The sequence below is a fragment of the Ornithodoros turicata genome, chromosome 7 (assembly GCF_037126465.1).
Source record: "Ornithodoros turicata isolate Travis chromosome 7, ASM3712646v1, whole genome shotgun sequence".
NCBI lineage: Eukaryota > Metazoa > Arthropoda > Arachnida > Ixodida > Argasidae > Ornithodoros > Ornithodoros turicata.
In genome coordinates, this window is record NC_088207.1 from 44,761,479 (window position 1) to 44,783,718 (window position 22,240).

Sequence of the window (22,240 nt, forward strand, 5' to 3'; positions counted from 1 at the left end):
TGCACTGTAGTTATTTTATTTGATTAGTGCGGAGCTACCATGTTAAACAAGAAGCAATGCACAAATGTAGGACATGGTCACACAGACATCTTACAAGCACCACCTGCAATGAGTACAATTCAAAATTTTGTGCACACATGAAATTATGGCAAGATCTCACATGCAGAGGTACTAATTGTTCACAGAGGCAATGAGAAGGATATATTCTTTTGGCCACGTAAAAAGTGAAAGACTTCAATTTGTCACAGCTTCTCAGCTCCACAAGAGATTGGAATGATGCTGACCGCAATGTGTGGACAACAGTCAAGGAATATGATGTGCAGGTGGCCAATTGGGAGCCACCTGATATAGGTGTTGCACCACAAATCCCTTGTCCTATTGGTTAGCAGACAGTTTGCATTTATAGAGGTAGGAAGAACAATAAGGCACTGCCAATCCGCGAACCTCACTTGTTTCTTTGCATTTGCATCTTACGGAAACAGTATGTTCTCCATAGCTGGTCATGAACTCATCTTTTGAAACGAGGGGGAGGGAAGGTTAAAATGATTGATTTTTCTGTCACAGGGTGCACATGATGTGCAAATGTCTCACCATATGTTCTTTTGAGGGATGCATCAATGCGCAGTCTGCTGTGATGTTCAAGCAAGAGAGTTTGAAGTTTGTTTTGGGGAAAGATTTGACAGGTTTGTAGGGATAATTTTTGTATTTTAGTGAAAAGCAAATACTGCTGGGCGACACCTCCGTCTGTATGCACCAATGGTAATTTTCCAGTGTCAATTTCTGATTTGCAGTTATATTTCAATTGCCATCCAGTTAGAAGTCGCAGAATCCCTCCATGTGGTGATATACGTAAGCTGAATAATACTTATTAATCCAGTTTTTGCTCTAAAAATATGTATAGTTGCCCCATGTTCGAGGAAACAGTATTGTCTGCTGCATTATTTACAGATCTTTGCACTCCAGTTCACATAGCACAATCACAATATCATGATACAATTTATGTGTAATTTTATAACATGGAATCTACATACGAAAATCAAGTGGCCAGGAAGGCAGAACTGGCGTAGTGGCACTGTTGTACATTTTCCCCTTGGAGGCACACCTTTTAGGCATCGTGCACACTGAGGAGTGAGATGAAATGCATTGCAAATGTCCAATAAGAGTCCCCCACTTCCATTGATGACTCCACTGAAGTGTGACATGCAAGTTACTTTTTTAAGTGGATTGCACTGGAATGCTTTCATGGGTTGGGACGATAGTGCTGCTTCCGTGGTGTTTTGCTTGGCGTGGACAGTTTCTTCTTTTCGTCTGAAGAGTCAGAGGTGTCGATTCCAGAATCGGCTGGTTCTGGAACTATGAGGTCTGCGAGGAGTCGACTCAACTGCTCCAGAAAATTATCCACACCATCGTAACCTGTGGATGTGTAAACATCTACCATGAAGTCGTAGTTTGGAATCCAGAAAGGAATCTTTGAATTTTGATTTTAAATTTATTTTAGAAAATAACAAAAATAGCACTAACGCGGAATCGGAAAAAAACATTTGGAATAACAACTTTGAATGCATCTGACATGGCTCAAATTGTAACTTAGCATCATAGTAATACTAGCTAGACAGAATCTGCATGTGAGCCCCGTAAGCTTTTGGAAGCTATCGTAACATACGTTGTGACGTTATTACCAGGTTTGTGAAGCATTCGCTTCAGAACTATCTATTTTCATGTGCTGCATTTACTGTTCATGCATACTAATTCCTCTGTATTAAATATTAATTTAATGTCTTTCAGCTATAGTGCTCTTATGTTGTCCATTCCGCGGAGCACCTCAATCCGTCGAGAAGATGGGTATCCTAATGAACCTCTGAATTTCAAAATACCTGAATCTTAATAACACCATGTCTAAGCTTACCTGGAAAGTTGTTGATGTCGATGATACAAAGTCTTCCCGTACCCTTCTCAACAATGATGTCAATGCCAAAAAGCTGCTGGCCAAGTTCCTCTCGTATCACATCCACCAGGAAACGCAGCTGCCATGAACACGGTGTTGCTGGCTATGTCGTCGAAGCAGTCATGTTAGTACAATTTTGTGGGATACTACTCAGGCTGCTAATAGATACAGGGTGTTTTTTTTATTTGTTACAAAATTTTTATTTAAAAAAAACTAGCAGAGCAAAATAGATGCCGTTTCAATAGGTGTGGTATACGGCCAAGCAGACATCTCGACAGTGTATGCAACCTGCTGGACGGCTAATTAGCTAAAATTCATTAATTAACTTATTAATTAGATGTTTTGTGGGAAGTGTGGGATATCAGAATTGGAGCCAGTCATTATTCAAATCCGTCGTCCTTACTAAACACCCTGAGAAGCGAACGTACTTCGAGATATAAATTGCCAAATTTCGCTATGCGAATGAGCCAAAACCAGAACTACGGAGTACTCGAGCGCAGAAAGAGCGGCAGGCAATCCCGGTCAGAGGGCACGTGCTTTGGAGAGATGGAGCTGATTGGAGTAGGCACTAATCTGAGACCGCTCTCCGACCAAAATAAGGTGAAGGCCGTGTCGTTGCTGCGCTTGAAAGGCACCTAGTTCTAGTTTAGGCTCATGTGCATAGCGAAATTTGACATTTTATATCTCAAAGTACGTTCGCTTCACAGGATGTTTAATAAGGGCAGTGGGATTTGAATAATGACTGGCTCCAATTCTTCAGTCACATTTCCCAGCATTTTAGCCAATCCGCCGTCCAGTAGATGCAAACTTTGTCCTACAGATTGTTCGCGTGGCAGTATAACCCACCTGCTAAAACAGCATCTATTTTGCTCTGCTATAGTTTTTTTAATAAAAATTCTGTAATGAATAAAAAAAACACCCTGTATATTGAGATATGCCACAGGGAGCTGAGAAATTATCTGAAATGCACCCAGCAGTAGCACGGCTACACAACCTGCACCCTGTCATACAGAAAAAGGTGCAAAAGCAGTGTTGACATCACTGAGACTTAAAGCACTTTAAAAGGAAGGCAGCCTAAGCAGAAAACTGGCAATTCTACACTGCATCCAGCTCCTGGTTCCAGAATTTTCTCCATTTCAAGCACTCAAGTGCAGTACAACATTCAGGAGGAGTGGGCGCTTTCAGCTTGGAGAACGACACACACGCGAACAGATGCCTATCCATCATCAAGCTCAATGTCATGTTCTCCCTACACGAGCTTGCTTGTCTGCTACGTCTCATTTCAACAGCATTCAGAGTACAGTCTACATACAATTACTGCTCTCCAATGTCAGCTAATATGACAATGACCAGCATGTAAGAAAAGCTCCTGTAAAAAATTAATAACAGCACATAATAACAACGGCACTTATTAAGGCTTTTTCGAAACTCAGTTTCTTAGTGATTTCAATATCTTGATGATTTTATAACTGATTTTATAATCCTGCACTGTAGAGCAATACCCATTACAAATTCAACTGCCTCTAATGATTTGCACTAGCTCTGAAACCCTACTGCCCTGTAAATGTATTTTGAGCCCACATTACTAAGAAATAAGAACAAGACAGAAGTTATACGTAACAAGAAGTAGACACAGGAGGTAACACAGTTGAAAGATGAAGTGAAAAGCAAGCAAGCAAGCTGCTGTATGGACGAAGGCACGGTCGCATCCGGAAATCCATCTACAAAACCGATGCATACCACTATGTTCCCCATCGGCCGACAATCTACCTGGCTAATTTTATTGTCCGAAAAGCGCTTAGACATTAAATAAGCAAATTTTAAGTATCAGCGATGCTTCAGCGGCTGCAGGAGCTCAGACGGTGTGATGTCGCTCCCTAAGCGGAGGAGTGAGGCGCCGTCCAGACGCCCCGTAAGTCGATGAGATGCCTGCACGGCCGCGGCATTCCTCTTCTCAAGGATGCGCTCTCATTGGTTTTTTGGGAGTGACATTTTTTGTTTTTCCAGTAGAGGGAATTCCGGCACACTCTCAACATCCGTCGTCTGCTCTTTTCGTGCATTCCGTCGAATACCAGTCAAACTACGCCACTCCTCGCTTGGTCCAGCCTCGCTTGGGGTCAGCAGTCCAGGAGGAATAAAGTGACACGATACTTTCAAAGTCGACTGGAACGGATGCGATCATCCTTTTAACATGACCTCGAGGAGGACAGTGGACATGAGACAGAACGTCGCTCAGTAGTTACACACCAAAGAGTCAATTAAAGCAGAAACAACCAACTTTGCTCACAGGAGCTTCCGATGTCGTCGCCTCATCTATTAATGGGGAGCTGGAGTGTGGCTTGGATACTTCTTGGCTGTTGAAAAAGATGGTCGAATCATTGCCAGCACTGAAGTTTCGGAGGGAGGGTCGCCAGGTGAGGTGGTATTGGGGACCCAGCACGTAGACCTTGAGCAGCCGCGCATCATGTACTACAAACTGTTGAGCCACGCATGGCACAGGAATATCGCTGAGCCCTCGTTCACCAAACACCAGGCACATCTGCGTAAGGCACATAATGTGTTAAGTAGCCAGGTGTCGCTTTTGCACTCAGTGGCTGTGTGCTACCAAGGTGATGTCGAATATCGGAGAGGGGAGCACAGGAAGCTGCAGTTCTCATATCGACCCTATTTTCAACACTTCTAATGATTGTATGCACAGCATATTTGAATAGCTTTGACATGGAGTACCTTTCAAAGGACATGGAGAAGTCACAAAACGCAAGATAGCCGGTGAACCATGATACAAACGGAAACCTCGCCTCCGAGACATGGAAACACAAAGATATGGCCCAGACGACACGAGGAGCAGTTGTGTCGTCCTCAGGGTTTTCGTTTCTATCACCGTTCAAAGCTTTGTAGATTAGAGTACTCAGCACTTGGAACAAAGAGAATTCACCTGATGAGCTTTCTTCATGCCATGGGACACAATAGGCTTGCATACTGTAAATTGATGTAAGCACATTTTGACAGCTGCACGAATGGAACACCCACAAGCTCTTACCAATAGGGAAGGTGATGGAACGACTGTTGAGTCTCTTCAGGATATCCTCTGTGTCCCCAGATTTTAATTCCACAAAGGGTGGAATGAAGGCCCAATCTGCATGCATACACACACGCATACAACAAAAAAGAAAAAAATATGCAGGTTAACATCACATATTTTCAGAAATATTTACCTGTGTCGCTAAGTTTGCTTTTTTCCACTAACTGGTACTGATGAAATCGATTAAGGACTTTGCGCACATTTTCCAGAGGGTCAAGGACTAGCACTTCAGGGTGGGTGCAACAGTATTTCTGAAAAGAAGAATAGGCAAGCATTGAGGAATAGAGCATTTCAAGAGATGAGTTTAATGATGATGGGTTCTGTGATACCGTGAATCGTCCAACTTGCCTCAAACTCCGACGTAATACGTTGACACTCTGCATTGCCTTGGTCAGCCTGAACAAGTATGTGACAGGATTTGTGGACAATGGCAGCAATGGGGCCTTGTTCCTCAAAAGGTCTCTCCAGGTCCAACTGCAGGCACATAGAGCCACAACTAAAACTTCTGTCCTACACTCTCTTTTTTGCCTGTATGTGCTCACCTTTACAGCCTCTAGTCCATAAGCTCTGCAAGAAGTGGTGTTGAGAAAAATTAGAAATCGTCGTAGAATGGCCTGCATCATATCACTGAACATACGTACATGAAGTTTGTCAAGTGCTAAATCAGAAACAGTAGCAAGCTTCACAGAAAAGGAACAAACAAAATGCAGGATGACAGCAGATGTCCCGCGTCTTGTTTTGTTTCTTCTCCTGTGTGTCTGTGAAGCTCACCACTGTTTCTGGTTCCACGTGTCAGATTACCAACTACCCCAGCTCTCTACATTGTTTCTAGATGTGTTGCAGTACCAGGAAAGGAGACATAGGTGTGGACTCCTAAGCAATGATCTGCATGCTCCTGCATGCAATGGTGTAATCAGGCTAGGGTTCAAACCCTCCAAACTCATACCTTCAGTCCAGCTCGGAAAGGAAAAATGAGGGGCCAAATCCTCCGATCCCCATGTAAAGTTCCAATATAGGACCCCTCCCAAAATATTTTGCTGTCTGGGTGTTTTTCCTGAGACACTTTAAGACAAATGTTAGCACAATTCCCTGTAAAGTCAGCCCAGGACGCACGATCCCCCCGAGCAACATGCAGTTAGGCAGACCGCTTGGAAGCAGCACGCCTGCACCACCAAAATATTTTTCTAGCTACTGCCTGCATGTATTCGGTTGCAGTGAATTGTCAAAAAGGAACGTTTGTCACTTAATTGCCACCTCCTCCCCGTGACCTATGTCTTATTTATTTATCTTATTAAATGCCACATTAGTTGCAACACTGTTGCAACCCTGATAAGCATCTACCTTATCTGGAATCCTCTGACGCTGAGAACGACGTATGACGAGTAACAGAATGGAGCAATGAGTTGGTACGAGAGTTCCTGTCTGACATCAACATCACAGGGATTGCAGCCATCATGTGAAACCCCTATAATCTCACGCAGGGGTGGATTCAAACCCAGACTCGGGGGGAGTTTTTTTTTTTTTTTTCTCCAAGCGCCTAATGGGGAAGGGGAGTGAGGGAAATCCATTGTTTAAAATAATGTTTTCGGGGGAGTGGGGCGAACGCCCAACCGCCCCAACCTGGATCCGGCACTGATCTCACGGAGGAGAGGAGTAGGAAACACTTATGGTCTTTGAGAACACCTCATGAGCATAACTTCATCTGCATGAAATAGCTGAAAACTAGTAGAGTAATTTCCCCCGAAAATTAGTAATGGCCATATGTACGTTATCGTACATTTTTGTAGGCTTTCATACAGGTTCAGATGCATAATAATACATCAACAGCGCGCAGTTGATCATCCCGAACTACGACGTCGAGAAAGCGCACGGACATATATGGATGCTATCAAGTAGCAAACGGAATGAGCAAGTATTTGCCGCATACTACAGTTCGTGCGTCTCCAAGCTCACAATGCGAATTCACCCGGGATCAGTTTACTGTCATCATATTCCATTACTACCAATCCCACCATTACTATAGACGAACATCAACCCCTACATGAATACACACGCGGTAATGTAACGACGTGTACACGTAGAATCCGATTGCAAAACTTACGAGCAAGCCTTCGCAAAGTCTTCCGCACTGAATTCTCGGCTCTTCTTTTCCGTCCACCAGAATCCCACGCGGGGCCTTCGTCCTGTCCCTGCGTCACACATACTTCGAAAAAGGAGCTCGCTTGGCGGATTAGCCTCAGTGTTTTTCCTCCCCTAAATGCCACATCCACACCACTAGAGCGTCACGTTACTTCCTAATGAAGCATACATAATCAAACGTCAGATAGAACTACTAACGTAAACATTAGGCAGGTGCTGAGAGTGGTTTTGTTTCACAGTGTTGACAGCAGACAACCGTTGAACATCCGGCACGTACACTGCGTACTCCACGTGAGTCCACGATAAGACTGATAAGACTGGTCGTAGGATTCGCCCATGAATCATCGGATGTGCCGGTTTTGATCTGAAATGATCAGACGACTCATTTGAAGTTCGGCTGACGGCAGACCTAGAGTGGTTGGGGTACGTTTTTCAGCTGTCACCGCTGACAGCCGCCGAGGTACAGAAAAGGTGCGATGTGATCGGCCACCTAACACTAGCTCTAGCCGCTCTAGCACAGGTGCGCGAGCAAGTTGTCAACTGTGGGTGATATTCAATATATTCATGCATTCGCAGTTGGTGGTACTTTGATTGAATATTGTGTATTAATATACTGTCAAAGCTGCAGCGAACACTCGAGGCGAGTAAAGTGAATGCGCAAAGAAAACGAATACAGTGTATGGGAACGTAGTGTAAAGCTGTAAAACCGTGAAGGTGTGACGATCAAAAGAACGACTTTGGGCTGTGCCCTTTGGTATTCACGGGGTATGTCAAGATGAGTGCGCAGTACAGGCCTTACCGTGATGAAGACAGTGCTGCAGACAGCGAGCCCATGACATGGCAGGAACAAGAGCCAGGATCAATTCAAATTTACGAGAAGACTACAGAGGATATACGCGTGGTTTCCCACCGGCACCTCGTTGTCGGGGGCATTGGTGTGGCCCTTATAGGTGTACTAGCTGGCCTCTTGGTTGGTTATTTCGCTCATACGCAGCACGCTGAATGCGTACGCGGCAAGTCCGTTGCAATCCACGCAGTGTACGACGCTGACCCGACTGTAAGGGCGCGGTTACTTCCTTTAACAAGTGCAGAACGCATCGGCAATACTGTTAGGTAAGCTGAATGAATCGTACAGCTGCTGTAGGATGATTATTACATGCTTGGCACTGTGAACCTTAGAATGAATGCGAATAACGTATATATACTGCTCTGTGATAGGGAGTTCTTGTCACCAGAAGGCGACAGGGAACTCCAATTGGTAAAGATCATCCATGACTCATGGTTGAGGCACGGACTCGAGTCAGTCTGGGTAGATTCTTACAACGTCCTGCTGTCCTTCCCGGATGAATCTCGACCCACTAACTTCACAGTCACCGAGAGTGTGCTCGGAAAGGCACTGTTTCGTTCCAACCTCAGCACACCTGACTACAGACCATATGTAGCTTATGCTCAATCGGGAGAAACTACGGTGAGTAAAATTCTCACATTGCTAAAGGGACTGAAGCATGTAACACCAAAAGAGAAATGTCTTGCAGTGCCAGCAGAATGTCAATATACTGGGTTATACGTGAGGTACTTGCGATGTCGGTATGCCGGGAGCCTGACAAGCTGTGCTTATGAACTAGCCTTACCTGTCAAGATGTTACAGTATCAGCACGTTTGAGGAGAAGCTCCCTTGTCTACACCAATCAATACATCTATGCCAAGCCTTAATGAAACAGCACATAATGCTGACATTCTGCCTCTCAACTGTAGCACCCCCCATCTGAAATGCGAGGGAACTCAAGTGGCAGCCTACTACTGCCATCCCAAAGATGCAATCTTGCGGACGTTGTGATCTAGACCCTCCTTAACTTGTTTTTAGCTTACTTAATGTTCATATTGACTGATATATTTTATGTTGCAGGGGCCTATTGTGTATGCAAGTCATCTCCGTAACCAAGACATTGACTTCCTTCACTATAATAATGTGACCCTTAACGGGTCTGTGCTTGTGGCTCGACTTGGAAGCTTTCCCGTTCAACACCAGGTATAATATTTACCATTTTACATAGATAGTACAGCTCCCGTCAACATTAATAATAACGCTGGAAAAAATGTGGTCTCGTTCACGAGCGCGATTACAGCAACCCTCGGGGCCGTGAGGAAATCTTAATTGAACAAAATTATTCTGTTAGTTTAACGCAAGGATTTTGTTCACTTAACATTCCCCCAGTGCCCCCAGGGTGGCTGTTATCACACTTGCAAATGAGACAGAATTTTTCCCATTGTTATTATTAAGGTTGACGGGAGCTGTACATGCTATACTACCCATACACACTACCAGCGGCATAGCCAAGAGGGTTAAAGCGTCCCGCTCGGTGGTGGAAGCCGAGGTCGTGCTGAAGACTGGGAGGTGTTTGGTTTGAATTCTACCACCGGCTGTGGTGTCTGAAATTTGCCCTGGGTTTTCCCGAAGACTTTCCAGACAAATATCGGCACAGTTCCCCCGGAGTCGGACCAGGCTGCCGTCCATGTCTGTATGCTGCTCATAGTCACATTTGCTTCACAGCGCTAACATCCAATAATAATAATAAAAAAAAACAGACATTATAAATACCTTTTTTTTTTTTTTCGTATAATTCTGAATAATTCAGTACGTTGTGTGTGACACCCATATTTGCCGAGCTGTTTGCCTTTCTGGAGGTTTTCTTCTCTCTTTTTTTTTCCCCTCGTGGGGTGGGTGGTAATCTCTCATTGACAGAGATGTATTGCGTGCTCTTTACTTTTGTGTAGCAAGTGAACGTGTTGCTAGCAAACATAAAATTGTTATCGTCCTTGGGTTGTACTATAGTCATGAATTGCATTTTTGATACGAATAGCGCTACTGTGAGGCCATCGTAGTAGAATAATCGTAGTAGCAGTAATACTGAAGAATGGAGATACACTGACTGTTCCCTTATTTAGCGCAGGGGTTCATTAAGTGTGTGGTCATCACAGTGCTTATACTGTTGTTATATATATATATATATATACTGTTATTTATGCTGTTGTTATTATAGGGTTGTTGAATATTGCTTACAGATTGAAAATGCCCTGCTGGTTGGTGCAAATGCTCTGATCCTGTATCCGGACCCAGCTGAATATCATCCCGTACAGGAAGGAAGCTCTTGGTGGCTGCCCAAAGACGGCATACACACCTTATCAGCTTTGGCTGATGCGTTTGGAGATCCTCAAACCCCTGGATATGCTGCTACAAGTGAGTGTACTCAGAGCAAGTATTGAAAACACATTCTTCCAAATGGAAAAAGTGAGTCTGAACTTCACTGCGTCCTGCTTTCCTACAAATGCTAGTGAATGGTGTTTTGTTCGGCCTGTATTCGGCCTTTTTGAGCCTGTAAATTCGTTTTAACGTGGGCTTGTATTCCGTTCCAATGGGACTTCCCAACATGAAAGCATTGTACGAGACTATACAGACTTTCACTGTACATGAAGTCTTTCTGCTTCTAACCCAAAAGGAGAATGTGTTCTCATGGTAGAGGTGAAGTCTGCTTGTAGCAAAAGAAAATAACGGGTGTCACAAATGCTCAATATATCCACTAAATCTGACCCAAAATGATTATAGTCATACCCCATACAAGCTGCAAATCTGCACACTTATTGTTTACATCTAAATAGTAATTCAGTACCGGACGGCAATCCACTACCAGACACCAACCAAATATTGGACACGTGTCACGTGTGCACAACATCTCGGCTCAATGTTGGTTGGACATTGGCAGTACTGGCCTGATATAAGTAGGGTCTGAGGTTTTCGGTAAATATCTTTTGCAAAATTCGGGGGGTAAAAATAGAGTGGAAAACAGCAGTATTCGTATTCAGGGAATGCATGAATGGGCATGACAGATGCAGCACACGGAACGGCTGGAAGCCATGTGCACCTCCACGTGATTGCCTGACCCGCTTGGCTGCGGTGTCTTTTTCTGTCGATGAACCCTCCCTCTCTCGCGCTACCGCTGTCGTTTGTCGTGGTTTTGGGTCGCACGAAAAAAAAAAAGGCCACCCTGATTCGGGGAGAAATCTGGTTTAACCTGAATCACAAAGTGTGCGATTCGAGGGGAGAATCGGGGGGGGGGGACCCGAAAACCTCAGGCCCTATATATAATATTGGACCAGCATTGCCAATTACCAGCCAATATTTGCCCAGAATGTTGTGCTGGGTGGGTGTTTAATACTACCACATAGCATTCATTGCTTGCCTGTTTGCACTCTATGACTGATGTCCCACAACAACGATAAGCACATGTTGCAACATGTTGGCGGATTTCCGTTCTGATACGAGCTCCACAATTCTACCACATAGGTGGTAGGGCGTAGTGGTGGTACCACATAGGTGGTGGTTATTCTTCTGATTGAAACTGTTGATGACAGTGTCTCTTGTGGCCATATGTGCCATGTGGCATTTTTAAATGCTTCCAAAATAAGAAAATTATATTATATTATATATCTGTATATATATATATTTAGCTTACCCCATATCCTTTTCCTCATAGTAATGTTATTGCAACTGTGCAATCTCATGATATTCAACTACATGTCATTGCAGGCACTGCTTACAGACCACCTGAGCAAGTCCTACCCCTTCCTCAGATACCCATCCAGACAGTCAGTGCTACTATTGCTTCACTGCTGATCAGGTGAGAGCAAATACATAGACACTTGTGTTTTCAGGTTTTATGTTTATTCCAAATCGGTTTTATGTTACAAGCTGTAAAATGAAGTGAGTGTTATACGAAAACGAGGAGATTTTGGGGTGGAAAAGGAAAAAAAAAAGAAATAAGAAACAAAAAGAAGAAGACACGAGATCGCGAGAAGCGGTGCCCCGTGCAAAGTATTGAGCGTGCACCCGTTTCTCCATACAGAGCAGAGTTTGTGCTTTGGTGAATTTGATCATCCGGTTTTCCGTTCTTTTCTGAAGTGAAGTGACGTAGATATATAGTTATACAGTAAAACCCGCGTATAACGATACTGACGGTAATCGCGAATTCTATCGTTATACGGGGCACATCGTTAAACGAGGGCTGACCTAAATAGCGCATCCCCGAAAAAGTCGCGCGCCACCTCGCGTGTAGCAAAAAAAAAAAAAGAAAGAAACAGATACGAAGAAAAAACGCGAGGCTGTGTGATAGCGCACTGGCTTGGGAAAACAGGGACCAGAACTTGTGGAGAGAATCAGGGAACACATCGGACATCTTCTGGCAACCCTACAAGTCACCATTCCGTAAGTCGGCTTCACCTAGCGCCTGCGTGCTTTAGGAGAAGCTTGCTTTAGAACACTGTCGCGCGACTGGCGGGTTTAATTCTTTTGATGCGAATTTCGGATGATACGAATTCTTTCCGCTACCCCGTGAGATTTGTATAATCGAGATTGTACTGTATCTTATCGCGGTGAACGCGCTGTTACGCGCACGAGACAGCGTCCCACATCGTTATACGAGTACTCGGAACCGCGGCCTCCATCGCTGTACGCGGGTCGTTTCACCATAGAAACAATATATATTTTGACGGTAAAATCATAAACCATCGTTTTACGAGGGATATCGTTATACGCGATATCGCTATCCACGGGTTTTACTGTAGTTTAGAAAATAATATAGAAAGAAAGCTTAGAGGTGTTCAGCAACCAAGATCAAAGAGACAGTGATGCACATTGGGCAGTGAAAACAGGTTTTACTGGATTTAACTGTAACGTGCCCATTACATTGGTTCTTCCGTTGAATGTTTTCCTGTTCCGTTAAGGGGGAAGCGAGTGGGGACGGTCCCTAAAAGGGGTAGAATGCTCTATTTTTACTAATTAACTTAGAAGTTTTAAAGCGCAAGATATTCCCACAGGTCTTTAACTGGATCTTTGTCTCCAAAAGCTAGCTCTTCTGGGCAACTACCCATTTGAAATAGCTTTCCCCTACTAATCCCATTTGGAAATGGTTTTGAAATGCAACTCACAAAATCACATACAGAGTAGCAAACTTACCAGAGACATACTTAATTCTGCTCAATTGTTTTCATCCAGACGTGTTCTATTCTTGCCATATTGTTTTGTAATACCAGCCATAGAAATTCCACTTATAACATTCCCTCCAATTTCCTATTGCAACAGGAACCTCGGCGGTCCCCAGGCAGACAAAACAATGTACGGCCAGTTCCCAGGAATAGAGTACCATACTGGCCCAGGACCTGCAGTTTTACATCTGAATGTCCACAACATTCTGCAGAACCACTCTGTCGACGACGTGATTGGCTTCATACGCGGTAAAGTTGAGCCAGGTGAGTGAGTGCCTGGAAATGGCCACTGAAGCCGAATCATTCCATGCCAAGACATCCATGGGCCCTGTACAAGACTCTAGGGATACATAGTTACATGTATAATTACAGTCAACCCTCGATTTATGAACACCCTCGGTTTCCTGAAAAATGGTTCAAAAATCGAGGGATTCGCAAATCGAAAATTCCGTTAGGTGAGTACTATCGAGCAGTACTTGAGAGTTGGCATTGCGTTTATAATATAACATATAGCTAGCACAATAGCTGACATGGACCGGGACCACGTCACTGGTATGCTCAGAAATCCTCCTAACCTGCGGCCACCTTATTCATAAATTGAGGTCAGGAACACTTGGTTCCCCTAATGTGTCCCTGAAAAACCCGTTTGTTTTCCGGATTTCCAGGGTTTAAGAACTGAGGGTGCAATACCTGGAAAAAGTTTTGTCCGTTCCGGCGTCATTCATAAGTAGAATAATCCCTTTGAAGGTTTCTGTTGACCTCGGAACGATCCGTTCATAAATTGAGAGCAAAAACGCTGGGCAACTCCTAGTTTGTTCCCAGAAATTCCATTCATTATTCGGATACCGAGGTTCATAAAACGAGGGAAATACTCAGGTAAAAAGTTTGGTTCCTTGTGCTCCTATTCATAAAACGAGGGAATTCATAAATCGAAGGTTCATAAATCGAGGGTTGACTGTATATACATATACCTAATGTGGGGTCATCAAAACAGCATTGAGTCATTAAACAACAATTTCAACCCTGACTTCACTCACATTAAAAGTAGCTTAGAGTAATATAAGATGTCATATGTGTCACACAGCAGGAAGGTCACCATACTAGGGTGCGGTGGGGTAGGGAACATTGTCCTTCACATTTACAAAGCGTAACTTGGGACGGGTCGAGCAACTCCTTTAATGTAGCCTGTAATGTATTTATATCAACTATGCTGTGACTCAGAAGCAGTGTTACATTGCGCTCCAAAGTAAGAAAACGTGACTCACATATGCAGGCAGCATTTGGATGTTTGGGAACAGCAGGGTCTGAAGGTGGAGTATCTAATATGTATGTGTGTTGAGAAAGCAATGGGATGTTACATGAATGCCTTTGTTGTAGACCGTTATGTAATAGTGGGAAGCGCCCGTGACTTATGGAGCCAGTCGCAAGTTGGAGGCATGGCAGTGCTTCAGGAACTTACAGCAGTGTTTGGAGAACTGCTCCAACAAGGTATCTGTTGCACGATATATTGCATGTCCAACCAATTTTTTTGGACCCCAAAAATTCAAACTTTTCCTTTTTTTTTTTTTTCGCCTTGTCATTGGTACCATGAAACTCGCCAGAAAATTGCTGCGTTTGTAATATTTTTGCATCCAATATTTAGAGCCGAAAACCGAAATTGAAACGGAACAGAAATGAAAAATATTCTGTTCCCTTTCCATGGCTGGCAGGCTTCCAACGTTGAACAAAGAGCGAAGACGCTCGCGCTGTTGCTGGGAGAGACGCCAGCTCTCGATGACGTCACCTACTGTCGGAGGATTCGAAAACCACGATGTCCTGCAGGTTCTTTAGAAAATTCTTGCAAGCGCGTAATGCTTACTGACGGCATCGGAACTGAGTCATTATAGCAAGGTTGATTTTTACTACAAAATTTAATATTCAAGAAATATTTATAAATAAATACATAATAATAAATAAATGTTTAATAAATAAGTAAATATTAGAGCTGTGCAAATATTCGAAATTTCGAATACTAAACGAATATCTGATGCTATTCGCAACCTATTTTCAGTATTTGAAATTTTCGAATATTTTTCGAATAGTACTGAAGCATATTATCGCTATCGCCATTCTGCAAGTATGCTTCGCCTCATTGCATCCAGGAGTTACGTGAAGCCCACTTCACGTTACCACTTTTTTTTTTTTTTGCTGCGTTCTGCAAGTTTGCTTTACATCATTACACTATAATGTTAGGTGAAGCCTGCTTTACATTGCTTACAGTATTCTGTCGCTAAAGTCTACAACTTCTGTGACCTCATGGTGTACAGCATTTTCCAGTAAATGTACTCCCAACTTTGAGAGTTATGTTCAGTAACGGATGGAAATATGTGCAGTTTCTAGAAAAAAGTACAGGAAATTCACGATGTAAACATAGAAATAAGGAGATGCACTCAAAGCAGGCTGCATGGATCATGTTGACTAACCCTCAATGCAGTTCATCCCACTAATGCAGTCTACCATACACAACACAGAGGTACCCTTCTCTCACGATATGTTATGCTGGGTGGAAAAGGCTCACAAGTTTGGAGCAGAACACCATCGAATGAGCACAACACCACAAAATATTTCACCATGAGGTATTTGAAATTACATATTCGAATTCGACTCGCCTTCTGAAGGAATTATTCAGATTCGATTCGCAATCGAAATTTTGCTATTCGCACAGATCTAATAAATATCATTTTATCAGTCCATAGTGGCACTCTCAAGGAGTCATAGGTTGACATTTAACATAACTCGAAATCCTGTCTCTTCTGTCAAGCTGTCCACCATGAGTCACCGTACAAAATATTTTCACTCTGCGGTGCATTGTGACTGTGCAATCGGATTTAAAAAAAAACGGTCGGAGAGAGCAACCGCAGACAACCGACACAATGCTCTGGTGACATAGCGAAGGCCTTGCGTTTTTTTCTTTCTTTCTTTCTTTCTTTCTTTCTATCTTTCTTTTTATTTTTTTTCTTTCTTTCTTTTTCTTTTTCTTGCTTCACAGCTTACGTGCTGCTTATACAGTCGACCCCCGTTTATCCGGACTTCATTTATCCGGATCCCGCGGTATCCGGACAAAAGGCACGGGAACGGATTTTCCTCCGTGTATTTTGTTCTCGTTTATCCGGACTTCAGGTTCCGGACTCGGACAATAATTCCAGGGAGCGAAAGTCGAAGATTCTTGTAATCCAGCTTCAGTTATCCGGACTACCGTGAGTAAGAGGAGACGCTGACCCTGCTTCGTCACCCTTTTCGCTGTGTTGGGGTTATTCCCGTCACACATCAGGGACCTACATTCCTCCGTAGAGGAGACAACCGTGCACGATGACCCCCTTTTCTATTTGTGTGCGTTGGGTCACGTTGATCAATCGAGTCATTTGGAAATATCTCGAGCAACTGTCCGGTTCTACAGGGGAAAACTCCAACCCGAGGGCCTGTTGCTTACGGCCCGTTGGCCGATGAAGACATTCCCCTAGCTGAGCTGTGATCCCTGATGCAGAGGCTCACTGCGACTGCCGCAGATGATGCTGCGGTTTCTGACTACGTTGATGTTGATAAGGATGATGACGCGTGTGCAGCTATGACTGATGACGGTGCGATTGCTGCTGTTGCCTCCGATGATGTGCAGCAAGACGGTGCCAGTGAGAAACAAGGCTCCGACATTGACACTTTGCATCCGCACTGACATTCTTCGAGCAGCGCAACAGCGTGGCTCAACTCAGTGCAATGAGCAAAAGTTTGCAGGAATCGAGTGCCTACACTACTATGTAACAGCTGTCATTGACGCGATTTCTGCATTTCAATTAAACCTTGCTCTGTAGGACATTTCTATTTGGTCGTTTCATTTATTCGGATGCCCCGGTATCCGGACGATTTCGCCGGGAACGGCACCGTCCGGATAAACGGGGGTCGATTCTACATGCTTGAGCTATGCCGCGATGCGTCACTGGGTCACATGGGGGGAGTACCGTACGTCACGATGTCCTCTCGTTCTGCGATGCGCTCTTTCCACAAGGAGAACAATCTTTCAAAGGTGTGCGGAACAGAACCCTCGCGCTCGCTCTGTAGGTCACCTATGCTCGTCGTTCTCTCACAGGAACTCATTTTATTCGTTGGAGAACACTCTGCACCGAAAAACGAAAAAAAAATTGGGAGTCACGTATGTGTTCCTTGTCAAGGATGCATTGTCCACTGCGATGTGAAGTTTTGCCCTCACTAAAAATTCCAACAGCATGATAATTCGAACAGATTTTATTGCTCTTGGAAGTCTGAAAAATTGGCTGGTGACTGTATATATTAGATAACTGCATGGTTTCAGAGGACAAACTACATGGATTTCTCTTATTTAGGATGGCATCCCCGTCGTTCTATCCTGTTTTGTAGCTGGGGAGGAGAAGGCTTCAATTCAGTTGGCTCAACAGAATGGCTTGAGGTAAACTTAGCAGTTCTTTTTTTTTTTTTTTTCAAACTGTAGCTGTGACATTATTTTGGCGCAACTCCCTGCGTGTGGGATACAATAGTAAAAATTCAGATTCGGAGCACTTACGGGAAAATACCTAATAAAAACCTTTTATGAAACCTTTCATGGGCGCAGCCACATCTGTTCGAAATTCACCCAAGCCTGTCTCATGACCATGGTGCTGTCGTAGATTAAAGTAGAAAAAAAAAAATCAATTTTTGAAGCAGGAAGCTAGAGTAGATCTTGGTAGTCTATAAGGATTTTTTGGTTGTTGTCCTGTTTTGAGGAGTGCATTGGTGTTTGTGCTTAAGATATTTTTGGTGTTAGCCATTGAGTATGTAATAATCTGGCAATTTTCTATATTTGTAGTTTTCTGTTCTTTATTAGGAACACATGAAAATATTGCATGGTAGAGCTGTTGCATACATTGATGTCAGCACACCTGTTCTTGGTAAGTCACATTTGCACGATACAGTTATTCTAGCTTATTTATTTAGCTTTATTATGTGATTTTTTTTAACAGTTTTCTTCTTCAGTGTAACACCCGGCCAGCTTGCACGAATGTTTTAGCAAATTCCTCAGTGCCATCCTCTATAGCTTTGGCAGTGCTTTACGCACGAGCAGCATTGAGGACTGTAGCGCGTGGACGATGCACGACCGAAACCACTGAGAACACTGTTGAGGAATCTCCTCAACATTAGTGCAAACCACAACCTTCCAGATTGTAATGACCATAGATTGTCATAGGCACCCCTTCCCAGTGTCGCATTTGGAAGTTAGAGGTGGCGCTACTCATCGTCCCGGTTATTGCTTCCTCAATTTCTGCAATACTTTGTACTTCAGCTTACTTTAGTAATTTTGTACAAGCGGTGGATGTCCCACGGGAGATGCTTCTTTCCGAAATTGGTCATACATCTGCTTCTGCACGTTCGAAATTCAAATTTCCATTGTCCAGTCATGATGTAGATCTCGCAGGCCGACGAGTTGCGCCCCTAGCGGATCGTGCTGACGGGTTCCTCATAGGGGTTACCGATTATGACGTGGTCGTTATAATCTAGTAGTTCATGGCGCAAACGGGCCCAAGTCATAACTGGTATCCTACACCCTAAAGGCGAGATCCCATGACACGCGACAGACGACACGCTGCATATTCTGTCGCGGCCGCAGCTACTTTGACCCATTTGCGAGCTGGCAGCAGCTAGCAACAAAACTACATTTGCGAGAGAAAAATTTGTACTTTGTAATCGGTTATGCGGCATACCGGTAGTTAAATATTATAAAATTTCGTTTGAACTGCCGCTAGAAAATAAACCCCAATATATAAATATATTTACCCCGAAAATATATTTACCCACTGTAATTTTGTTATGACGTATGTGTCTGCGATGGCACTGTAGTTGTATCCGTTACCGCACAATGTGCAAAAGCAGTTTTGGGCACGTGTAAATATAGTAGATTGAAATGGTTCCTTTCCACCTACACGCTTGAAATTTCATTGTAATAAAGCTGACTTGCTACCCACGCTACACCTCTATCCTTTATCATTAGAGCCTGAAGTTTTAGGGTTTTACCCGATTGTTCCCCGAATTTGCACTCTGAATTGAAGGTTGCCTCTTTAGGGTGAAACCCGATTTTTACCCGTCAAATTGCCCTCACTGGGATGTCTGTAGGAATGCACTAACTTACTTGTTTGGCAGAAAAATGCAGTTACATCACCATTTGTACCAAACCGCTACAATTAGTTTGAATAACTGAGCCCGATTTCTCTCCAAATTTAGCGTACTGGAAGGTTTTTCACCCGAATTTGCATGAATTTAGTGCACACGTTTATTTACCCGATTTTTACCCCCCGAATGTAGGAAAAAATATTTCCCGAAAACTTCAGGCTCTATTTATCATTAGCTCTAGTTACATACCGCCAGATCTAGCGGATTTGGGCAAGCGCTGGGCCGGGCAGTGGTCTCTGGCGACAAGCGACAGATATAACTACGGGATGTAGATGCAACATTTTGTAGCCGCGACGGAGCTTCCCAGTCGCTCGAGTGGTGGCGCCATCATCGAATTTGTCACCTGTCTCATGTCGCTCCTGCTTGAAGCGTGTCATGAGATCTGGGCCTGACAGCATCGTTATTTTTCACAGGTTCATCTTCGTTGAGTGTGTCAGCCTCTCCTCTGCTGTACCATACAATCTTCAATGCAACAAAACAGGTATTGCGAGGATATGTTGGAGGCGCGTAATAAAATTCGTTTTGCGATTGATTATTGAATGAATTATTGATTATTGATATGAATTTGATATTCTTTTTGGACAGGTGCCGGAGCCGAATAGTGAATCGCTGAGCGTGTACGACAAATGGGTTTCTACCTTCTCCATTCGACGCAATTTGTCGAGGCTGCTGTTCCCTTCGAGTGCCGTAAACATGGCGAGCGACGTCCCTGACGATGACAGTGGTGACCTCCCAACTTTCTTGCTGGATCCGACTCCAAAGGGGCTGCTTGAAAATTATTTACATGCTGCGATGCTTCCACTGAGGCCTGCGTGAGTACAAGTGAATGCCAAGTTTAATGCACAGACGGCCGAGCACTTTAGCAGAGGAAAAAGTCGAAAGCTCTGTATCCGATCTGTCTTGTCCATTAGGTTTCGGGGTAACTTAAGGAGCTCTGACACATGCGTTTGAGTACTGTGCTGCATGTGCTTTGAGCGAAGAGGGACGCAGCATCAATAAAACGTTTAATCGGAAGCTTTCGTACATGACGCTACACTTGAAATAAATGAGTCACCCTTCTTCATTTATTTCAAGTTTAACCGATTGCAGGTTAGCTTTCGTTATCGCTGTGAAGAGTCCTGCGCGAGCATTAAAGTTTGCTTCCCAGCATAGCCAAAATAAGTAAGTCTGGCAGGAGAGCCTGACTCCAAAAAAAACTCTCCTGCAAGCTCTTCTGCTGGAAATCGGTCTGACTCCAGAGTTGAGAGCCGGCAGCGGGCCCCTGCATCCACGAGGAGGGGCAAGCGGGAGAACCTTCTTCCTCATTGGCTTGCATGTTTTCGTGGCATTCCCGCCAGGACGGTGATATGTCTTAATCCTCCCCTACAACTCCTCCTAACGCATGCCCTAGGACAGTGCGTGAGAGAGGGTAAAGCTTGAGGAAACCATGCGAGAGAGTGTCTGTCCACTCACAAGGCTGCAACGAGGGGGTACTCGTCTAGTGGCATGGGTCCACAGAAGAAAAACTCTTGAACCTTAACGGTGAAATGTTACGGCTTCATTTGGGAGAGGTACCAGTGATGTCACTCATTGGGCAGTGGGGGAGAGAGGGAAACTGGGGAGCTGCGCAGACAGCTGAACCACTTAGACAGCGCATTCTCTGTGGCAGGAAACGCAAAGAAGTCTGCTGGACGAGCAACCACAGCAAATCATTTAAAGAGTTGAGGCCAAGTGAAAGGGAGCGTCACAGGGTCATCGCCCTGATGGCATGCGTACTATGTTTTCAACCTGTGCGGATTCTAATCATTTGTAATGCCAACAATAAATTTTACTGCTCAAGTCTGCGAACAGCGGAGCAGGGATTTGGTAAATTAGGGAATGCACTGACCATGGAAACAATGCTTTATTCTTGCAGAACAAGCTATATGCTTTAAACAAAAATAAATAAATAATGGTACGTGGCTTTCCACGCATGTTCTTGCTGGCCTGATGCCCTGTTTCTGTCACGTATGTCCTCCGCCACAAACTACTTCCCGTCTTTCCAAATAAACTGACACCATTTTCCACTGTAGTGTGAAGCCTTTGGAGATGCGAGGTGGCTATGCATCGTTCTTCACAAGAGCTGGAATCCCTGTAGTTCAAATGACTTATGTGGATGATTTGCACGTGAAGGTACGTTGCTCCCTTCCCAAATATGTTACGCTTCATGTTGTAATGTGTCGCCCATTGCAGACGTCACCTTCCATTGCGTATCCAAGGTATCGTACACAGTATGATACCTTCGATTTTATCCAGAATGAAATAGACCCTTCCTTGAAAGTAAGTGTGAAGTCTTCTGTCTCCTGTAGTTTACCAAACAAAATGATGTGATGAATAGATGATTTTATTAGCAATGGGTATCTCTGTACAGGCCCCATTTCCTTAAAAAAGAAAAAAAAAGAAAACATTACAATCTTGATATGATCAGCGGACGCTACAGATTTTCTAGAATTCCTGGACAGGGTGCCTTATAGTATATGCAGTGCTTATTTCATTGGCTTTTATCTGTTTTCATTGAAGATCCATCGAGCAGTCACTCAAGTGGCAGGGGAGCTGCTCAGAGACTTGGCAGACTCAATGTTCCTTCCCTTCAATCTGCTGGACTATGCTCAACTGCTGAAAGACCTCTACTTTAGTCTCCACATCCACATGGAGAGTATCACTCAAGGACATGGCATTGATTTGAGTACGTTGCCTTTTTTTCTTTTTTCTTTTTTTTACTGCACTTATTGTGCAGCCCATAGAACTGGTTGAATTGTATAGTATGAAAATTATAGAAGATTCAGTACATGTATTACAGTACAGTA

General features: G+C 43.9%; 2 protein-coding genes across 3 annotated transcripts in view; one reads left to right on the top strand and one right to left on the bottom strand.

Annotated features, from left to right (window-relative positions):
* Window positions 1-8,015, bottom strand: LOC135401243 (inositol-tetrakisphosphate 1-kinase-like). Of its 2 annotated transcripts, none has more exons than XM_064633526.1 (11): window positions 7,966-8,015; window positions 7,365-7,530; window positions 7,129-7,280; window positions 5,570-5,594; window positions 5,376-5,501; window positions 5,161-5,278; window positions 4,986-5,081; window positions 4,881-4,924; window positions 4,233-4,484; window positions 1,907-2,048; window positions 1-1,413 (listed from the first exon to the last, which is right to left on the bottom strand). In XM_064633526.1, the coding sequence occupies exons 1-11, from the start codon at window positions 7,998-8,000 to the stop codon at window positions 1,241-1,243; spliced, it is 1,329 nt and encodes a 442-aa protein (XP_064489596.1). In that variant the 5' UTR covers window positions 8,001-8,015; the 3' UTR covers window positions 1-1,240. The 2 variants fall into 2 exon arrangements, with proteins under 2 accessions (XP_064489596.1, XP_064489595.1); XM_064633525.1 differs by having other exon boundaries at window positions 4,224-4,484.
* LOC135401237 (putative N-acetylated-alpha-linked acidic dipeptidase) overlaps window positions 7,438-22,240 on the top strand; it is a 21,433-nt gene continuing 6,630 nt past the window's right edge. Inside the window, exons 1-14 of the mRNA XM_064633520.1 lie at window positions 7,438-8,279; window positions 8,385-8,634; window positions 9,073-9,195; window positions 10,230-10,404; window positions 11,752-11,842; window positions 13,303-13,469; window positions 14,583-14,693; window positions 17,579-17,661; window positions 18,076-18,139; window positions 19,829-19,896; window positions 20,001-20,227; window positions 21,467-21,566; window positions 21,627-21,713; window positions 21,954-22,119. Of these exons, the coding sequence (XP_064489590.1) occupies window positions 7,942-8,279; window positions 8,385-8,634; window positions 9,073-9,195; window positions 10,230-10,404; window positions 11,752-11,842; window positions 13,303-13,469; window positions 14,583-14,693; window positions 17,579-17,661; window positions 18,076-18,139; window positions 19,829-19,896; window positions 20,001-20,227; window positions 21,467-21,566; window positions 21,627-21,713; window positions 21,954-22,119 (2,050 nt within the window). The 5' untranslated portion in view covers window positions 7,438-7,941. The remainder of the gene's footprint in view (window positions 8,280-8,384; window positions 8,635-9,072; window positions 9,196-10,229; window positions 10,405-11,751; window positions 11,843-13,302; window positions 13,470-14,582; window positions 14,694-17,578; window positions 17,662-18,075; window positions 18,140-19,828; window positions 19,897-20,000; window positions 20,228-21,466; window positions 21,567-21,626; window positions 21,714-21,953; window positions 22,120-22,240) is intronic.